This window comes from Battus philenor, unplaced genomic scaffold, assembly GCF_028537555.1.
Source record: "Battus philenor isolate CCGP_79_NKW_IND1 unplaced genomic scaffold, ilBatPhil1.0.hap1 SCAF_6, whole genome shotgun sequence".
Classification (NCBI taxonomy): domain Eukaryota; kingdom Metazoa; phylum Arthropoda; class Insecta; order Lepidoptera; family Papilionidae; genus Battus; species Battus philenor.
The window spans coordinates 11,697,818-11,719,858 of record NW_027181726.1 but is presented as its reverse complement, the minus strand read 5'-3'; the positions used below and the strand labels follow the sequence as shown (position 1 = coordinate 11,719,858).

The window sequence follows — 22,041 nt, the reverse complement described above, 5'->3', positions numbered from 1 at the left end:
TCTTTGCCGAACATACATACACAAACTGGATAATTTTGTCAATACTATAGATACCTCAAACAAATCCCTTGCCTGAAGATAAGCGGTTACAGTAAAATAAACGTCCGTTAGAGAAGTGAAGAAATCTCATTCTAACCTCCAAACTACAAAAAATTAAACTTGCTGTACAAAATTACGAACCTAATTAAGGTTTATAAGGAGGCAAGAACCCTTTACTCAAGTAAACACCCGTAAAAACTTAACCAACACTTCATGCGTGAATCCCTGAATAATGCAGAACAAAACTGTGGATAGACCAAGGTCCTAGTACTCTGAGCACGTGTTTTTGTTAATTAGAAGAGCTGGCGTAATTCACAGAGATAACTCCTCGAAAATATTTCATTAGGGTTGATAAGTTAATATATCTAATATATAAAATTCTCCTAAACGGCTTGACCGATTTTTACCAAATTTTATATGCGTATTCAGTAGATCTGAGAATCGGCTACTATCTATTTTTCATACCCCTAAGTGATAAGGGTGGTCCACCCCTAAATTATTTTTTTTTATTTTTTAGACAAATTTTTTGGTTTTTATTTTATTATGATACAGCATACAAAAATACATACAACCTTAAATTTTCACCCCTCTACGATCAACCCTTATTTTTTTTGTTAATTAAAACCTTATTTTTTTTTTTTGCAAAACAACAGCTAGTATTTTATATACGTGCGAGACTTGCACTATTTCATCGTTTAACTATCATCGAAATGCCATTTATTAAAAAGACAATATCATTTATGAAGCAGGTATAGTGCGAAAATGATGGTACGAATGATTAATGAGACATTCATGAGGTGTCACTCGACAGTCGTGAGGGCTTACATGTGTCGCGGCGAGGTAATGCAGCGAGAAGCCGGGGTAGCGTCTGCCGTGACTCAACTGAATTATTTACAGTAAGCGGAAGGAAAACAAAAAAATATCTACACAAAAGATAGCACGATATTAATTGTTTTAGTAATATGAAAAACTAATATATATTTCTCCATAGACAAATTGCAAACAGCGAATGAATGAATTCGTCCGAAAACGCCTTCGTTAGTAAAAAGTACCTTCGTTCGGAAATTATTACAACTTAAAAATGTGAGGATCCATCTATTTGTCAATTTTATTTATTTAAACAAACCCAGTAACGTCAAACCTTTCATATGTTACTTTATTGCAATGATTGTTTAGACACTTAAAAAACTGTCGCGCCATATTTAACAATCGCACTAATAATCTTGCAAGACTACACTAAAATCCAATACTTAAATATAATTTTAATAATTGCTTGCAATATAAATACCTTAATAGACCAATTTTAATTAACTTTTTCGTACATCGAGATGGAAGTTACCTTATTATTTTATTTATATAAATAGTATATATAGATAGTTAAATATTTATATTATGATATACTCGTATTTATGCATAATTGTATTAAGTAGTAGCCATTAGTATATTTATATAAGGTTATTTGATTATTTTTCCTCTCAACCTGATTTTTCTTCTTTATTTTATATTTCGTCTCTCACGATATTAACATGTTTCACCCACCTTTAATAATTTGTCTCAGCACCGCCCAAACGGTTAACTGATAGAGAATGTCTTTGACATTAAGTTCTCCGATATACATAAAGTGTATAAATAAAATAATAAATTACCTTTTGTTCACTCTGAAGATATGAACGAAATTAGAACATTACAATTTAACAGGCTTTTAGAACAGAAAATTCTGATTAGAAATTTGCTTTGGCCGATTTCACGTCCTATCTAGAAGAAAGTATATATTTCGATAATCTTCCAATAAAGAAACATCTATGATACTAATCACGACTCCACAATAAATGATATGACATAAAATTGCGTTTATAAAGTTAATGCAATCTCTAAAATAATATGTAAATTACAGACACCAATTTCTCACTTCAAGAAAAATAGTGTCAAAACACAAAGAAGCGGTATGTGTGTGTGTGTAATACGAGTAAATTAAAAAAAAATGATAAAATGGGAAGAGATGAGAAGTTGTAAATATATTTCCTAATGAGGTAGTAATAACAATTGTTTAAAAGAATATTTGTGACTTCTATATTCTATCTAACGCATCTAAACTAACATATTTAAAACAACCTAGAAGACAAATTCATTTCAATCGAAACGTTAATTACGCAAGGCAAATGCCAACAGCCGAATAGACGTCAGCAACAAAGGTTGATACATTTTGACAAGTCAGATGCTAATCAGTCAACCCTTCAGGTTGACAAATCGGAAATTAGACACGCGTGAGCGCTCGCGGGTTAACCCCGACTATGTCCAAGAAGGGGGCGTTTTCGGCCCAGGAGACTCGCGCGAACTTTGACCCGTTCTTTGAATATTTAACGGGTTATCGTGCTGTTTCACATAAACCGTTGTAGCGGAAGGACAGAATTTACTTATTTATAATATCCATCTAAAAAGAGAAGAATTTTTCAAACCACTTCCAGCTATAATATTAAGGATTCGATCAATTAATAAGGTGACTAAGATGGAAATTCATTTTCGTCCTTATTTCAGTCTCCCCCAAAGATTTCCAACAGGACCTGTAGGAAGTGGCCTGAATCCGGCGTCTTTCGACGACTTTAACAAGACCGTCTGTCTGCCTTATGGGTTGACGCCTTACAATGAGCCTTTCTCTTCGCGGTCTACAGCACCATCTATTCTGTATTTTAATATAGCGAATTCTTAATAATATAACTTTTAACATTACGTAGGAAGACGAAATCACGTAAAACAGTTCTTGATTACGTTACCTTTTCTCTCCGATTTTTTTAAGAAGTAGTCTTTAATGAGAATATAACTTTTATGTTTTTTATACAGCAAAATTTTAAAAGTATAGTAATAGTGTCGGAATAAAAATCTTTATAATAACTTGGAGAAAATTTCAACACTGACTCTTGCCGGCTTTGGTAATTTTTCATAAAGCCTAGTTATGTTACCTTTTGTCGGTTATCTACATCTACATAAATATATAATCGGTTTTTTTCCTAAGGCAGACCGTTTCCAATGGTACTTTGACGAACATCGATAATAATTTAAAAATGGAATTTTCACATATTTCATATTCAAACAATATGGCTAAAAAGACAATTTAAGGGTTGACATCGTTTTTTTTTTTGTGGAAGACGTGTTATCCATTACGCATCACTTTTAAGTTATTAACGACGTTGGTTTACCTATGCTAAATATATTAAATCAAAAAATGGTTAAAAATATACCCTAAAGTGTATAAATTTTATAATGCAAGATATTCTCACCGTTCTTCCAGTGGTAAATAAATTATATCACAAAAAAACACACGTACGTTCAGAAAGTAAACTACATTGCATACATTATTTTCGTAATCCGAGGACTTTCCATATATAATAATATTTTATGCAGACCCTGGTTATATGAATCGAAGTTAATGAACGTACATATATTCGCAAATGCACATATTTCTCAAAACATGTGAAACGGCTTTAAGGAGTTTGACGTATTTCGTCGATTAGAGGCACGGATCACTTTGATCATGTTACCGTCCGATAAATGTACTCCATGAGACTACTGCGTTCAGAATTAATTTTACGCGATAACATACTTTATGTCTTCCACTTAAGGTTTACAATCTTCAGTATCTATTTGCGCAATGAACTAACAATGTAAAGAGGCATCGGCTTGCTCGGAGCGATCGAACTTATTCAAAAGTAATTTGAACGTTCTAGAACATTTTGCTCATTTAGTTTATATAATAAATATATTATATACAAACAAGATCTCTGATGAGCTTGCTAGTATTGAGACCATGGAATCAGAAAAGGCTAAAGAGGAAGTTGAGTTGAAGGATTTTTTTTAAGTTAAACCTTGTTACAATTGGTTAATACAAAATTGTACCAGTGTGAATTATTCTTTTTACGTATAACTGTAGACTATAAATAATTCTAAATTGATAATTAATAAATGCAGTTTTGATAATTTTCTTTCATTGCGCTGTAAAACTATGTAGCTTAATAATAATGAAAATTAATAATAATAAAACTTGATAATGGTTCGTAAATGTATTTTAATCAAATTAAAAAGTTGTATATGTTTAATTTTTTTTATTCATTCACCTACAATATGGACAGATGACATTTTTGTTAAAGGCGTCGAAAGATGCTTGATGCAGGCAGGCTGCTTTCTGTCTCTCTTATTGAAAATTTATAAGAGAGGCATAGGTTATATTTGTCCTATGCTGGATTTAAATCCAGTATTGGAAATCTTATGACTGAAATGCAAATGGTCATAATTATTCTCTTTAAAATAGTCTGATAAAAAACCTTTATTGGGCCCCCATTTCATGCAATAATAATCAAGAAAGTTGAAAGTAATTGTTAGTAACTTTTTAGAACAAAACTTTGATACTGAATCTCCTGCGATGATCGTTAAAAATTAACCTTAATCAGGCAAACACTTGCTCGCAGTTAGTTGTAATAAATAATTACAACTGCCGGACCCACACCACACATTCCTCAGCTACCAGATGACGGCGACGTCTTAAAATATAGCCTCCCTTCAGCTGTTGACTCCTTACCCTACGCCGCACTCTTAGACTTAATATAATTTATTAATGACCCACACGACCCCTTCAGGCCTAATACGAATACACACAGCTAACCATGGTATAAATTAAAATAATTTAAATCTAAACTATTTTGTTACATTTTAAATTTATTTATCTTTATAAAAAAATGTTTTAATATATTCATTCGCAAAATTAATAATAAAATTTTAATCAATAGTAAACATATCTTTAACGTCATAGAGAAGCTTTTTTATTTCTGTATTCAAACATCAGGGACTACTGGTACAGCAAATATACGCTTGGTTGCTAAGTATTTAAATGCCAAGAGTCTCCAGTCCGAACAGTTTTCACTTAAACCTTCAACTTCTCTAAGAAGTCCATTTCCTTATTTTCTATATATCAACGGTTTCGGAGATAATAAATAACGCAAAGATTATATAGTAAGAAATGGTGATTATAAAGTTCATATTACAGACTGTACTTACTGTCGTATTCCAATAGATTTTCAGACTTGAGTTTACTCACTTTATACAGCATGATAAGAAATAAGTGTAAAAGTTTTTTGCCGACAAATGAGCATTCACCAGTTTAAAATTTTTCCAGTTATAACCAAGTAATCTGTATAAAAAAAATATTTTAGCTGTTCAATCATAAAATTAAACAGAATATATATAAACGTAAATATTTTATACCAGTGCCTCAGTCTGAACAGCATTCACTCGATCCTCCTGTTTTTATATGAAGCCATATTTAATTAACCAATTTAATAAAATCTAACAAATTTACAACCTTAACTATTGCGAGGAGTAGCTAGATTAAGGCAGCGCAAGACCGACCATAGCAGCAACCTTCGAGGAAGGTCTATCTATTCCTTTCAGTAGGCCTCTTCTGAAATACATGATTATGATGATGAACTATTGAGAAACTAAAAATATCATTGCAAAAGAATTGAGTTTTTTACGAACCGAAAATTTTATGAAAATTATCAGGCAACTATAATATCGTACACATGTATTTTTGTTTTACTTAATGATTTTGTACTATCTAATATTGAACACCAGCCAAACTATTTTTACCTAATTTATAGTTGATGTTATGAAAATAAAAATATATTTTATCATAATTATTACGTGACTTACTGTGCCTCGTACATTTTTACGCAGTGGGTTTTAAATTAACTTCATATCTTATGGAAATAAAAATAATTGTTATTAATATAATTTTCAACCCCTCTTAATTAATTTTGTGATCGCAATTTCAGAATTTTGCAATCTTTTACGTATGTTAGTCGTTTTAATATATTTTTATTGCATTAGGTTGACTGCAATTAAAACAAATGGCCATTCGGTTCAGCCGAGGTAGCGACCGCCGACCATCCAGTCCCATCGCACCGGCACCCATTAATTACTTAAATTTAATTCATACGAGACCCACGCGCCACTATTTACATTCAAAAACGTACCCCACACCCTACCCGCATCTCGTAACCCTTGCCAACAAACTTGGCCGACCCTAAGACGCTAACTCCTAAGAAGACTTTCTTTGATAGTGCGCTCCGTTGGCTTTGAATAAAGGCCACCGGGTCGATGAAGTTTTGATCTGTAATTTTATAGCATTGAGACGGCCCCCAGCCCACGCTCTAAGGATTGTGGCCTATCGATCCCCGACTTGTCTGTTTTTGTTAAAGCGCGATGTTTAGTGGCTTCGGTAACGAGATAAAGAAGACGCGGTCTGTAAATGCAATCCAATAGCTCAACTTTAACCTCAACCTTGAGCTACGCCTTAACTACGTATAACAGTCAAACGATTAAATAATAACGAACTTTATGTCCTGTGAGGTAAAACTCTTTCTTGCAATTATAAAATACTAGGTGTACCTGTTCAATCATAACTGTGTTATGCATCTAATCAAAAATTGAATTGGATTTATGCTTTTTGAATCTATCCAGTACAGACAGACAGATATACATTAATTTTACGTATATGTTAACTAATCTTAGATATTTTTAATTTGTAGGATTTAGATTATATGATTCCAACTAGTGTAAATTAAAATAATTTTTTATTAAAATATCTCCATGTAACACACTGGCTGCTATTTTCTCTGATAAAAACTTAAAAATGAAACTTGTTTAAGTTTTTGAGAAATTTACCATTGAGTACAATGCTTTTAAAAGTAAATATAAGTTCCTTAGTGATACAGTATATTCCTTTATGTTACATTGTACATCTTAACTAGATTAATTATTTTAAAAAATTTATAGGTTATCGTACAACCTTCAAATTTCCCACGGCTCTATATCGTAACGACTGTCTAGATAAAAATAAAGTGGCTGAATCATTTACTATCCTTGATTTATCTATTCATAAAGCTTGCCTATTTTGCCTAAAATAGTTAATACATATATTAGATTGTATATTATTGTGTATTGAGTCACAAAAAGATATGACATTATTTTCAGTTTGTGTTTTTTCATATTTTTCGTTTAAGTGTTTAATGTTTTTATATGCATTTTAAAATTAAAGGTTATTGCATTACTTAATAATAAATAAAAATATTATGTGCTTTAACGGACTAAAGACAAAGCAATGTAAGTGGTAGGCTGTATTCGTTCACTAAGAGCAAGGGATTAGCCCTTATCACTGTTCACGTAAGCGGTGATACTTATATGAGTGCCCCTTTTATTGCATTAGCGGGAGGAAGGGTTGCCCTCGCGGCCCTCCGTCTTAGGGTAACGTCTTACGAACACAAGAATATATAAATAAGTTAAGCGCGCCCGGCCTTATTCTTCGCCTCGGCGTCTCACTTTGTTTTATCATATTTAAATTATTATAGTCAGATGTGGAACGTGTACCTAATTGCTGTACTTTGTTAAGATAATGTACCTTTGGCGCGACTCCACTTTTGTTTTCTTGTTTTCAAGCGATATAAATTCACGGGACTTCCCCGCCGTAACGCCCAACTTTCTTGTTCCGTTTTTGTACGGACGCTCCTTTTTGGGGAAATAAAATTTGTTATGCAGGCATTTGGAGGCCTTCGGTGCTTCGGAATAATACACCGAGATTAAGTTTACTTTAAGCAACTGTACTTTAAAGTTTTAAGATTATTAGCAGTAATGGTTCGTAAATCACGTAAACGATTTAACTTGCACTACATCCCGTTAACTCCTTCTTACGTCCGTCGACAAGTCTTTCATCAACAATTTAGGATATGCCAACTTTAGTTAATAAAACGCAATATAGATATTTACCCAATAGCCTATTCTTTCTTCTCTCTAAGAGCCGACCTTAGCTATAATTGTTCATAAACACCGACGAGTAAACTAATTTACTTCGTTTGTGCTAAGACAATAATAAGGAAGAATCTCAATCGTATCGTTCGCATGCAATAGTTGTCCACATCAAAAGGATAGATGCCTGTCTTGAACAACGTCCGGTAACGAAGGGGCTAAAGGAATCAACCCTGAAATTCGTTTACATTAGAAGCATCATGGTCTTTAAAATATTGGTTGAAAAAGAGATTTAATATCTACAAATCTTAATGCATGGATACACCTTCACATGACTACAGTTTATATTGTTCTGTGTGTATTGATGCCATTTTTAATAATATACAGAGTGTTTGGTTACTGATTTCAAAGCTTTAAAGGAACATATTCACTACTTTAGTAACATGCCGTACTTCAGCTAAAAGCTTAACTTTTATTTTTCTTTCCAATCACACTGTATAAAGTTATCACTCTGAAAAATATTATATTTATTTATTATTTCTATTGGACTGCGATAGTCCAATCACTCCCTGAATTAATACTTTCAGGAGTACAAAGTTTGCAGGAATTGATAGTAAACGACTAATTTTAATATGTGTTACTCAGAATTTTGAAGACGTTTTATTAATTTTTTATTTTTTGTCTTACTATAATATCATTGATTCTTAGATAGGGTATATCTTGCATTAATAGCAAATGAGCTTTCATTCAACGCTATAAAGGTTTAACAACTGCAACATACTATATACACAAACGAGAGAGGTCTGTGACATGTGGTCGTTCCACTGACTATATTTCATCAGGACTTTTATAATGAACTACCTAGACCGCGTTTCTTTCTGTACTCTGCTGAAGCAAACGTTACCTTTTTTAAAATCTGTTGTATCATCATCTTCCTTGTAATATACAGAGACCGGTGTACCGGGAAATAATAAAAACAACATATTGTTATCGTGTAACAAAATTCTTTTGTGGTCGTTTCTATACGTAAAATACTCGCTACACGGACCGAATACATTATTAAAATCATTATAAATCAGTATTATGTTGTAAAGTAGCTCCGAATCCCTGTTTCTTTATTTATATATTATCCACATAGGGTAACAGTAACGACTTATGTACGTCATGAGGTAAATGCCAGACGGGCTCAATTAGACAGAAACTGGAATAAAAACTCCCTATAAAGACATTCTTCACTAAAAAGTTATAAGTGTTCCAATAAGTCCTTCAGTTTTCTTATAGGGTACAAGAACTACACATTAGTTTTTACTCAGTGTGGTAATGTAAAATCAGAACATTTTTTAAGTCTTGCAATATTTCAACTATAGGTATCCAAGCCTCGTTTTAGACATTTTTTACGGTTTGTGGGCTATGTTAATGTTACATAATTCAACAATGTACCTGCCAGGAATCGAACTTGTGACATTTGATCCTGCGAGTCTATCAATTACAAACTGGTGATTATAATACGACACAATATTGAAATATGCTTGTACAGAAATTTTTTGTAAAATATACTAGTACGATAAAAAAATATTAATAATTGTTAATCTTTAAAAGGAACGTTAACGAAAAAGAAATAAAAATATGTTGCAATAAAACAGTATCGAGTATTTCTGCCACCAAGCAAAGTGCATTTACATTTATTTTACAAAATTATTATTTAAGAATATGCTTTAAAAAAAAACATTGCTGAAATAATTACTATATTTACTTGTCGTTATGTAAAAAAACTATAAATGTTGTTGAAGAGTTAAACAATAAAATTAAGAATCTGATTTAGTCCGCTTTGATCATCATATCAAACGATAGACGGTCACTGGAAGGCATAGGCTGCCAGTGTGATGTCCCGCGACCTTGATTTTGGTACAGGAATTAATTTCTAGAGGATGGACAGCAGCGTCCTCTTTGTTTCGTATCGTAGCATTTGTGACATACGAGTATCCCCCATTAAATAATAAACCATTTCACTCTTCTCGTTGCTTCTTAAATAGATCAATATTTTAAGTACTTCCATTATAGGAAATGAGATCTGATAAGAAATATTACGCATGTACAGGTATAAATTACGATGATAAGTTTCGCGAAACGTTAACCGAGTGTAAATTAATTCAAGAAAACAATGTCTTATTTATAACGGAATAATATTTTCAGCTATAAATCACATTTAAACGTTATTTCATTTCCTAGACAACCCTCGCATGCAGCACACGCATCGAACGAATAAGTAATTGAAATTTGAAATGAACTTTTGATTTTACGTAATACCTTCACCCCAATGCCTGTGAAATTATTAAGGACATCCGTTTTTTAGTGTGATGGGGTTTTCTTTGCATAAAATATGTACGAAATTTCTTTGATAATTTTCGTGTACCTTTTACGAAATTTTAGATCAATAGCAGCTGCTTTACGATATCAGGGTTCCACGATTAGAAAAGGACTTATAAAAATATGATTCTGTTTATAGAGAAATATTTCTGTGTATTTACAATAAAATATTTTTCAAATAAGAGTTAGCAACTTCCTGTTAGATTTAACAAGCAATTGAAGTTATTTGCAAGATTATATAGTATTGCTAAAAAAATCTTTCTACCATCTTGAGGGTTTAAATATTAAACATGACATAATTTTTAAATAAATGGTAATATTAATTTTCTGCTTGGCATTGTTTCCTTTTGATTTTTTTTATTTGGTATTGAGTGTTGACATAGCCCAGCGAATTGGTGAACTAAAGGAGAAATAGGCAGGCCACATAGTGCGCAGAACTGATGTTCGCTGAGACCTTGAGATTCAGGAGTAGAGACCACGAATCAGGAAGCACGGCGTGGGATGTCCAACAAGGTGGACAGACGACGTTGGTAAGCTCGCCAGAAGAAGCTGGATGTAAACCGCTTCCTACTGATATTCCACGTAGTCTATAGGAGAGATCTATGTATGTCCAGCTGTTGACGTCCTACGACTGAAATGATGTTTGAGTTCTGAACTTTCTATTTAAATTTAATAGCTGTAAACGTTACTTACTTTACATTCAATCTAAAGTAAATAATAGTAGTAACTCACGACACGTTTCTCCGTGTATGTGTCTGTAAAAAGGTTCGAAACGATGTTAAACATTTCTTCAACTTGTTTTCATATGCTCGAGGCATATTGACGCCAACAAGCACTCGAATATGTAACTCGACATTTATAAGTAACCATTGAACGCTTTTATTCTATCTTTGAAGGCACTATCGTAATTGTATAATAAATTTATTATCATTATCTGTTAAAAAATCTTTTGAAATTGAAAATTATGAAGGTATTCATTTGACTGTATTGTCTTTTCTAATGCAAAAGATACAATTGAACTCGATCCTCGATATACCGCCTGGAGCTATAGCCATTTGTTTTAATATTCATCTGATCATATCACTATCCTTATAGGATCATTTATAGTGACTACTTGTGTGACGTCATCAATAGAATGCCTATTCAAACTAAAATCAGATTGGGATAGAATAATAAATTAGAATCAGATTGAGCTTTCCTAAAATAGCATTATTTTTTATTGGTCCAAGAAAAGCCCACAACAAACTCAGACGAGTTTTTCGTAATAACTTTTACAACATCCTTAATATAGTATTAGTGTAATTTATTCTAGATTTTTATTATCACTTAAAAAGTTATTGACATTGTAAAAGAATTTTTACAAGTTTTTCTAAGCACTTACACGAGACTGTAATGTGAAACCGTACGCAATTGCCAACGTCTAATAGAGAAGATGATTTGCAAAAATCCTCTAATAATATTTTAGTAATTTTAGAATGATAAAAATGGAAATAAAGGTATTTTCTTTACCATTTAAAGCTTCGAGTTATCGAAAACTGTCGAGGTTTAATGATAATGTTTTGTGGTAAGTTTTCCACGATAAAACCGGAACAAATAAGCCGCTCGAACATCTAAAATTACAATCGTCCGCAACATCCTTAATTCGACTATTAAAACCCGTTCTAAGATGTTGGCAACACCAATAAACAATGGGCGAACGCGCGCGCGAACGTAGAAAGTTGCGAGCGCGCGGTGAGTGCAGAGGACCCTTAATGAGGGTTGGAAATTTCGGCACATTGCGGGACCAAACCGCACCCGCCTTCTTGGCTTATTATTAATTCCGTAAGACGTGTCCCCGATGTCCAAGACGTGCTGAGATTCGACACAAAAGTCAGAAGGGCGGAAGGGATCCACCCGCCACCCCACGCTACGTGTGGTGCGTCTACAAGTCGCAATATGCAGGAGTGTGGGATTTACAGGTGGTTTTAATAACGGCCGGCGCTAATGTCGCAAGATGAATACTTAATGTATGGATCATCACCGGATCCTCAAGTGAGGACGGTTGACCTGACTAATAATGTATTGTAACTTTAGTTTCCAAAACTCATTGCTGACGCTATTGAACATTCGAATACCGTTAGATTTACTTTGACATAACTAATTTTGAAACAACTAATGTTTATATTTAGCTTATGATTCTAAAATTTATAAGAACAACTTTGTTGACTGTTGTTTTGTGTTCATTTTCAATTCATCACGCATCGTGTATCTTTTATAGAGTTCATTCAAAATTTAAAACAAAAGTATTGTTGTATATAAAATAACACTAACAAAAAAATAAACATGTTGTATGTAACTCCAAAAAATTAAAAACTTTTTTGTGGGCACTGTGTACGTTACTACAAAATACTTTCATTTGATGTTTCTTATCATGTAATAAATATAAGTTAAAAAGTCAATTAAACAATTTTGTTTAAAAAAAATAATGATTACAGTTTAAAGGATTTTAGGTGAAGAATTAATTTCTCTACTCATGTTTTAAAGATATATAAAAAAACCCTCTGATTTTGGGGTTTTCAGGCATTCTCGACATTTATAAATTAATACGACAAAATGAAAAAATTACACTAAAATACAAGCATTTTTTTAATATAATTTCATTGTCTAATACGACGCTTCTTTATTGAATTATCATTATGTTATTAATAAGTTTTAAAACCATTGATATTTTAATAGAGTGTACAATACAATAATACACTGCATATGTGCTATGCTTTCACCCATTTGAAACTTTTAGATATCATCACCATGTATATAAAAAATATTATTGTGTTAATATAAATTGTAGTAATACGTAACAAAAAATAATTGTATGTGAAATGAAATAGATTTGAATGTAAATATTAAGTAATTCCGGTTGGAGCCGCAATAATCTGTCTAGTTGTATCTGTTTCAGTGTCAGCAGTATACTTACAAAGTGAAAATCCCTTTACGATGAGTCCGTTGTCGGAGGCGTTCAAAAACTCGTTAGGATGCTGCCATGCTGCGGTGGAGGGTCACGTCTCGTGAGATCGTGGCAGCCTCACGACAAAATGTCTCTGCGAAACTTTGTACTGTATACAACGTCACAATATAATGAAGTGACTTGATGGTAACAAGGAAAACCGAAATTATCAAAATCTTGCTTCTAAAATATACTCTTATTAAATTGAGCCTCTATAAATTAATAGAAGATTAATTAGATTTACAAGCATGTATGTTCATTTTTTAAGACTTTTTATTTTTGATTTATAAAATTATACAAATTGAAATTGCGACTAAATAAATTATCTTGTTAGGTTTTGTTGTATTTCTTTATTGTTTATGGACCGCTTCCAAACCACCTTATTAAAATCCTATGTAGCAAGCCTATATTCAGCTGTAGGCGTCTTATAATTAAAATAATGATAACGGTTATTCGCTGCCAGCTTCTTGAAAGAAGTCTTTCTTTGCCTAATAAAAATAAATATATATACGTAAAAAATTACTGGTAAAACGCACTAGTTTTTTTTTGTTCAATAGATATTATTTCAAATATCTAACTTATTTTACGTAAAATGAATGCCATACATTTTTATATTAAAATTAGACTCCAGATCTACGAATTTTGACTTTGGTAAAATTGTACAAACGCTTTTACAGTAAAAATGTCGATGACGTTCTGTGCAATAGCACTGGATGTGCCTGAATCATTGAGCCTATTTATACACACGTTTTAAGTTGCAATATCTCCGCTATATTGGTGGTTTATTTTAAATAAGATAAAAAGAATAAAAAATTGTCGGAGGGCCGATAGCACGTGAGACGCAAACCTTACGAGCGTTTATCGGGAATTACCCGCCCGGGAACAATAACGTTCGCTAAAAGCACGAAGCTAACTTATTGCGAAAAGACATATTGCCCGTAAATAGTGACGTATATTGATTCGAAGTGTTCTTGCTTTATCTGTGTCTCTACTCCGTTCGTAAACCTTCTGTGGTTAGTCCAAAGTAATTGTTTATAAAAAAATGAATAGCACGTGTAAGTTCTATAATAAAAAATCATGAGCTATCTTTAGATTTAGGAGTGGAGATCATGTACCGGTAAGAGCAGCATAGGATGTTTACCCAAATCATGGTTGGATTTTTACAATTTTGTTAGACTTCGGAAGGCCCTGAACACAGATCGTTTCCAACTGATCCTTTTGAAAAATGTCCAACGGCTTAAATGATGATTGTGATCAAAGTAATGATAAATACGACAATTCTTCCAGTATGTCTCGAATCTTGTATTAAGATTTACGGACTTTCTAATTCCGAGAGAGTAAATTCCAAAGTAAGACGCTATTGACAGAAAAGGAAAAATTGGTAAAATTGAAGAAAGAAGTAGTAGAAAGAAGAAGTAGTGTAAGAGTTGGTAAAATTCGAATTTGGAACAAAAAAGATTATTTAGTGATCGTATATTTCCTCGTATGAGTCAAAATATAGCCCGTATGAGATTAAATAAGAAAGGGCAATGTTATACATGTGTAATAGAGAGAGTTAAACCGCGCAAAAAGGTTTTTTTGACAATACAAAATCTATACATACGTATTTTAGTTAAAGTTTAACAAAACATTAATAAATATGAGAAAAACTGCTATGTTTGTTAGGTTAAACCTAAAAATTAAGATATGTATGGTTATTATACCTTTCTCTTCCTAAAATTAATAATTCTTTTTTTAATATAATTTTAACACAATTAAATAACACTTCCGTGTAACGTCTAAATTGTCATGCAGTAAATTTAAAAAGTTTGTTGCACAAAAACTTTTTTAACTATAAAGGTTGGGAATGAATTTCTCTACCACTATGTTAAGGATGTTATAAAAGTGACCACAGAAAACCCATTCGTGTTTGTTATGGGCTCTTCTACGATCAGGCTGCGTTTGAAGTCTCGTAGGTTCAAGCTAAACGATTGCATTTGTAAGGGAGCTGAATTTAATTCTAGTTTCTACCAAATTGGGCTCTTGTTGCATTTTTCTTATGAAATACACAAGCTATCACTATAAATGATCCTTAATGAATAGTAATATAAATGCATAAATATCTAACTACATCTTATGATAAAAGCCTCCATTGACACGACTTTTCCAATAACTTATCGTAATTGGTATCCTATTCATACAATAAATAAATAAACAATTGATTAAAACTTAATAAAATCTGTTATATAATGTTAATAGATAAATAAATTACAATCAGTCGCTTTGTTTCAATCCACCGCCGTATATTTCGAGAGGGCGGTAAATCGCCGGACGAAGGCGCGCGTGGTCGTCGACGAAAGAAATATTGCCACTAATGGTGTTGCCAGTTGCTATCTTTATAGGATATCGATAACTGAAGATAGATTGGCAGTTAAAAACTACCACCATCATGATTTTTTTTTCAATCTCTGTATACTAATCTTCCTTTAAAATATTTACAAGTTAGCGTGTTTACGGAAAGATAAACATCTCTTTCCTTTTTCTTTTATCAGTAAGAAAGGCAAAATCATAACCTATTTTCAAAAGGCTTATAATGCTAAATTATTTCTAACTATAATATTTTACCTCTGTAATTCTATAAAGTAGAAAGACCTTGTTTACATCGACGGAAAACGCTGAATGCAGGCTACCAAGCGTTTCTTTCGGAAATATATAAAAAAGGCTTATGTCTAGCAATGGACGTCATACGTCTAAAATAATGATACTCCTTAACACTTTAATTTTACATATTATAATATGTAGTTATTCTAGCTCTGTATTTCAATACTTATGTACGTCACATTTAAAGCCCCTTTCATTACACGATGACTGCTCGCTTTATTTTTCCTCATTTAAAAGATCCATCCATTGGTTGTCTGGGACAAATCACCTTTTGCAATAATACCCCCATTTGTAATTCTTCTTGTACTTATTCTTTATATAAATTATTTATTTTTGTTTTCTGTATCTTTATGCAAATTAAAAAGTTAAATAAATTTTGTAACGGAACCCAGAATTTTTTTAAATCATTCTTTGACTTAAATACTTCGCAAAATATACGAATGAAAGATAACGTATGTAGGTGTTAAGCGTTAACTAACACGTATACATGATGTCGATTATAGTATCATTATGTCTAAAACAATAACAGATCCTGAGTTAAGCCTCAATCCGGTAATAACTGTATATGACGGCATTGACCGAGTAAGCCTTCGACTAACTCAGTAACTAAATTACTGATATGCAACTATGTAATTGTTAAGTAAGTAAGGTAACAAAGAACGAGTTTTACAAGCAAAAAAAAGCCTTAAAATGTACACGCTAATAAATAATTACTAATAATTAATTAATAAAGACACATTAGTTAAACATTCCTGTAGTCTCTCTCCCGGGTCCCATTGAAAATCTCACAGTCACACAACGAACCATCAACGAACTCAAGTTTTTCTATAAGTTAGATTCGGGAATCAGGAGATCGACATCGCCCAACGGTGGGCTGGTTAGTGGCAGTGAGCGAGCCACATAAAGCAAAAAAGCTAAGTGTCTCTAAAGTAATAAGGTTCTTACAACTAGTCAGTCAAAATCACATTAAAAAGTCAGATAAATCAAAAGATTTTTTATTTGCACAAAACTACACCTTTTCCTCAAAAATAAACCACGAATTCTTTGAGTAATAATCACATTGTACTGCATTTTCTTTATCACAGCGATACAAAATAGTACGTCTTGTCACAAAAATAAAATGTCGATAATGAAACCGCAACACTGTTGTCTACATCACATAGCTGTTTAACAAATCGGCGCGTAAGAGACCGCCCGGTCACCCGCTGAGTGCTTAATCACTTAACACTCGCCCGATTAACGACAAATTTATTGCCCAAAAATGCCCTCCGTGCACCCTTAGGTATTGCAGGCGAAAAATAAACAGGAAATAACTCACCTTCATTAAAAGGTACGAAAATTAACAACTAGTATATCTTCTCAAAAAGAAAAACGTAATGGCTTTTATAATCTGTACTTTATTGAAATTGATTATATGCTAAATTTCATGCTATATAGTAGTCGAGTCCTATTTGGTTCCGCCAACAATCAATTGATTAAAAATACACTAGTTACAAAAATTACATTTTGAATACATTAGCAAACATTATTGAAATATAAATAAATTTAAAAAATGTATCTGAATATAATCTACTTCATAAACAATATTTTTAATCGAAAAATATAACATTTTTTATCTGAACTAATTTTTATAATCAATCATAGAAATAATACAAATTATTCCAGTAGTACGTACGTTGTAAATGGTGTAACTAACTCTACTTAGCTTTAAATATAAATATATTGAAAATTAACTTTTTAAAATGGCAAAGACGTATAGATAACAAATCGTGATTCAAACATTATAAGATCTATATTATCTATATACAAAATAGCTGTAGCGGCTCTATGATATCTTTTGCATTATCCGTTATCCTAAAAATAAATTAAGTATTAAAAACAAAATAAATGTATTTCACTGAACATAACTAAGACATGTCTAAATTGTCGTATAGTAAATTAAAATTTCAAATAAATATTAAATTAGTATTGTGAAATAAAGAACGAAATAAAGAGCCAAAGAACGAATAATTATATAATAAAGAATATGTTTAGTGAAAATTAAAAATATATATATTATTTTTGTTTATTTACACTATTTATTGTCCATGTAAAATCAAAAATGAAAAACATGAACATAATGTATGATATAAGATAATTAAAATGGCACTTTTCTATAAAAAGTTATATTGTATTTGCATGATCCTAATGAAATATAAATTAAAATTTTGAAACAACTTTCGGAAAAATAATACAACTTGTAATATGTAACAACGCCATCTGTGTTATCTGAAGAGAACTAGCTCGTCCTTGTTCTCTCAAGAACAACCCTCCGCGATGGGATGTTTACAGCGCTACGAAAATTTGCTTTGAAACACCTCTTTGTAAGCTTACTTTACTAAACGTTTTACAGTGTACTTTACCGACATTTCCACGCGGTTTTCATGACATTTAACGAATCACTTTTCTTTATGTAGGTAAAAAAGAAAACGTGTGAATACTTTATAGTTATTTAATATTTTTTCTTTAAAATTAATGATTATAAAAAAGAATAAAAAATCATTTTGACGTATTTTGTGTACAGTCAGTGTATTTTGTAGATTACTTATGTTATCAATAAATATCACGTAACAAATAAAGTATTTGTACAAATCATTTTTGTAAAAAACTTTTACATCTTACCGAAATGTATTCAAAACGACATTTTCATTTAAATTTGTCAAAGCAATCTTAACGTTCTTTGTTCACCGATTCGTATGAGCATTGACCTCTTTAATTCTACTTTACTTTTTAAAATTGTAGGACACTAGCATACCTTCGATTTGGGTTTTTCCGTCAAATTAAATATTTATTATGCATGTTTAATTTGGAATATAGTTTTCTTTTACTTTTCAACCGTAAAAAAATTTAAAGCCCTTGGAATACATGAGGCAAATCAACCAAAACAAATACATTCTGTGCGATGATCGAAGTATGGTCAGACTCTTTCCCGAATTACGCATATCTCTTTGTACAACTAAGACGAGTATCTTTTGACGTTTCATAACCTCCATATTTATCTACTTTTGGTAATCTCCAAAACAAGATGGATGGATAATATTAAATAGCGATTACCTTCGTAAATTATTGAAAAACATTAATTAAATTGCTCACTACATTTGTGTCCTTTTAGAAAGCAAATTTGTTTTGTTTTCCTATTTAGATGGCGTTATAACTTACGAGCACATGGTCCGCACCTGCCTTTTTATTTTTATATTAAGAACGTGAATCGACTATTCTTAAGTACACTATTGAATATAAATATTTTACTAGTTCTAAATGTTGTTTTTTTGGAATATTTACCTGCAATATTCGCCTAAAAAAATACTTTATAGCTTAAATAATTATTTTCGTATTATTTGTTCTAACTACATATTACTGTTGGTATATTTTACGGTATATACGTTATGTTTTTCGCTTTTACATTATTGGAAATCTATAATAAAGGCGTCTATATCCAGCGTCCTGCGGGTGAAATTAATAATAATGATGTATTTTGTATTTAAATATCATGTATTTTTGGAGAGACTTTAATAATATCACACAAGAAAAAACACAGGACTTAAGTTTAATTTAATTCTTTTTAATGCGAATGTTAGAAAATATAAACACATAGTTGCAAAAAATAAGCCGTCTCATTATTTCGACACGGTAATTTCTTCCAGACAACCATAATAAGGAAATAGAAGAAGCAGCAGCAGGTAATTAACGTGTACATACAAACATATATACATTAATAAATTAATATGCAGCGCACTTACCTCAGAGATAATAAAGAAACAAAGAAAGAAAAAAATACTGAATAAATGGATAAGTAATCAATGGTCGAGTAAATATTTCATAACCGTTCTCTTAAATAAAAGGACGTAACGTTAGCTTAAAAGCTGATTCTATTTTCATAAATATATAGAATGTTAACAATTTTATTTTACAGTATTTAGGTGAAAAACCATATTATATTTAAAACTTTTTTTAAGTAATTATAAAACATAGGAAGAAAACGAAAACAGGAAGAACAAAGAAAATTATTCTGGGCTCTTCTCATGGCTCGTTTTAAACCCTCAAGTCATTAACTTAAAAGATGATGTTATAAAGGAGCAAAAACTATACTATCTCACTTAGTTTGTATCAAATTAGGCTTCTCTGGCACACTGACGAATACAACACCCATGACGAATACAAGCGGTCGTTGTAAATGATCCTAAGTCCGGGGAATCCCCGATGTCATCGGCGGCATATGGTCTGTTGGGATTTCTTAAGGAGCTGGGTTGAGTAGACTCAAGCCAACACAATATGAGCGCAATGACCTTTGTTTGAGAAAAACCGTTTTGATACAAGGTAAGACAAATGATCCTAAGTGAATTACAATATACACTAATTAATAGCTATAATAATTTTAAAACAAAAATAAATTAACCCAAATTATAGATAAAAGTTTTTTATCGTGTAATAAAATGCTTTGTAATTTTAATTAAGTAACACTGTGAAATGTCGAGCTGCAAGTTTTAAACACTACTCACATTTCAAAGTACTTTAAAACTTCAACGCTAAACTGTAGTAACGAACTCTGTGACGGTAATCCGTCGCAGCGAGTAATAAGTTATCGAGCGCTAATAAAATTTCCACGGCTATATCTATTCAAAGTGAGGTCGTTATAACTGACCTTGATGCAGGGCGCGGGCGGGTGCGGTGGCGAGGCGGGCGGGGAGCGGGACGCGTTCGGCAGCTGCAGCAGGTGCCGGATGCTGTAACCTTGCCGGGACTTGCGGGACATCCTGCGAAAGATACAGACGCGTCAACAAACATCAAAGTCAACCAGACATTGATTTTCAAACGCGTCCTTACATAAGGTGATTGTTTATAGGTGTAAAGGCTGTAAAAGTTTAAATAAATGGCTCTAAAAGCACTATCTCTGTCCCACACTACCTATGTGACGTTTTGTCAGTCATTGTATTTCGTGCGTCAGAGATAACACTCTACGAAACCGATATTAGACGATTGTCTCTTCTTAAAGGTCGATGTGCAATATTTATCGCCGGGTAATGTACTATTTATTGAAATAAATTATTGCTTACTATCTGTCCATAAAGGCTATAATCTTGAAGGTTATTGGCCAGTCGCATTACAATAGAAAAAATAAATTAATGAAACATATTTCAGGATGATCACTTTACACAGGATGATTGGAAATAAGCGTCGTTGGAATTAAAACTTTTAATGCTTTGACAAACAAGCTATTCAGTCACCCCTTTAAAGCGTTAATACGTATAAACAATCACCTTGTATACTGTGCTACCAAAAGTTCATTTCTGTTGACATTTTGCGGGTTTCATGTAAACATAAACGAATACATTGTTTTGTTCTATTTTTGCGTCACTCTTGTATTTACACAAAATATTCGTACGACATTATACGACAATTTATTTCATCATACGTTTTACGATATTTCCTTAGCCCCCTTATATAACATGGTATAAATAGCTTATAACCTTTTACTAAAAATTAATAAAAAGTAAATATTTTTCTTCACTCTCTAATATTGGTAATATGTTTTCGTTATCGTAACTAAATAAAATATAGAGTACAACTTTTATGCGTCTTCAAATAATCAATATAAAAATACATAAATACACACGAATAAATAACAAATGTAATGAAATGCCATAAATGGAACAGTCGTAACAAATAACGTGTTTGCTATGAATAACCTTCTGAAGACGTATCGATGTTCGTTCACTGTACAAGTTATAGCTTCGCTGTATGTTCATTTGAATGGAATTAATAGTACTGCCTTCGTACTATATGTATTATTAGCTAACTCTCAACCTTTTATTACGAGAATTATTTACTATGAAGTTTTTCAAACATTCGTTTTATTCCTTATACCACGACTTTTCTACGGTCTAATGAAGAATTTAGGCCTGTCGAAAGCTAACATTAACTCATTTCTATAACTGGCTTCTAAAGCAGCATTAGTTTGTCTTAATCATTACAAATTTTGTTAAGTAGGGAGAGTCTGATCGGTTAAGGTGTACGCAAATGCATCGAACGGAAGTTTTCTTTAAAGCTCCTTAGCGAGTCTTGAGCATCGTTTTTGGGTCCTCTTGAAGGCGATGAACCCGATTAGCCTTCCATGATGGTGAATTCATGAAACGCAAAGATCTTACATCCCAAGAGTATTGTTCGACTATTTTCTTAAGTTA

At 32.0% G+C, this 22,041-nt stretch overlaps 1 protein-coding gene across 1 annotated transcript in view; it reads right to left on the bottom strand.

Annotated features, from left to right (window-relative positions):
* LOC137930365 (myelin transcription factor 1) overlaps positions 1–20,612 on the bottom strand; it is a 276,518-nt gene extending 255,906 nt beyond the window's left edge. Inside the window, exon 1 of the mRNA XM_068773605.1 lies at positions 20,502–20,612. Coding sequence (XP_068629706.1) covers positions 20,502–20,612 — 111 coding nt within the window. The remainder of the gene's footprint in view (positions 1–20,501) is intronic.
* Positions 20,613–22,041: the final 1,429 nt, after the last annotated feature.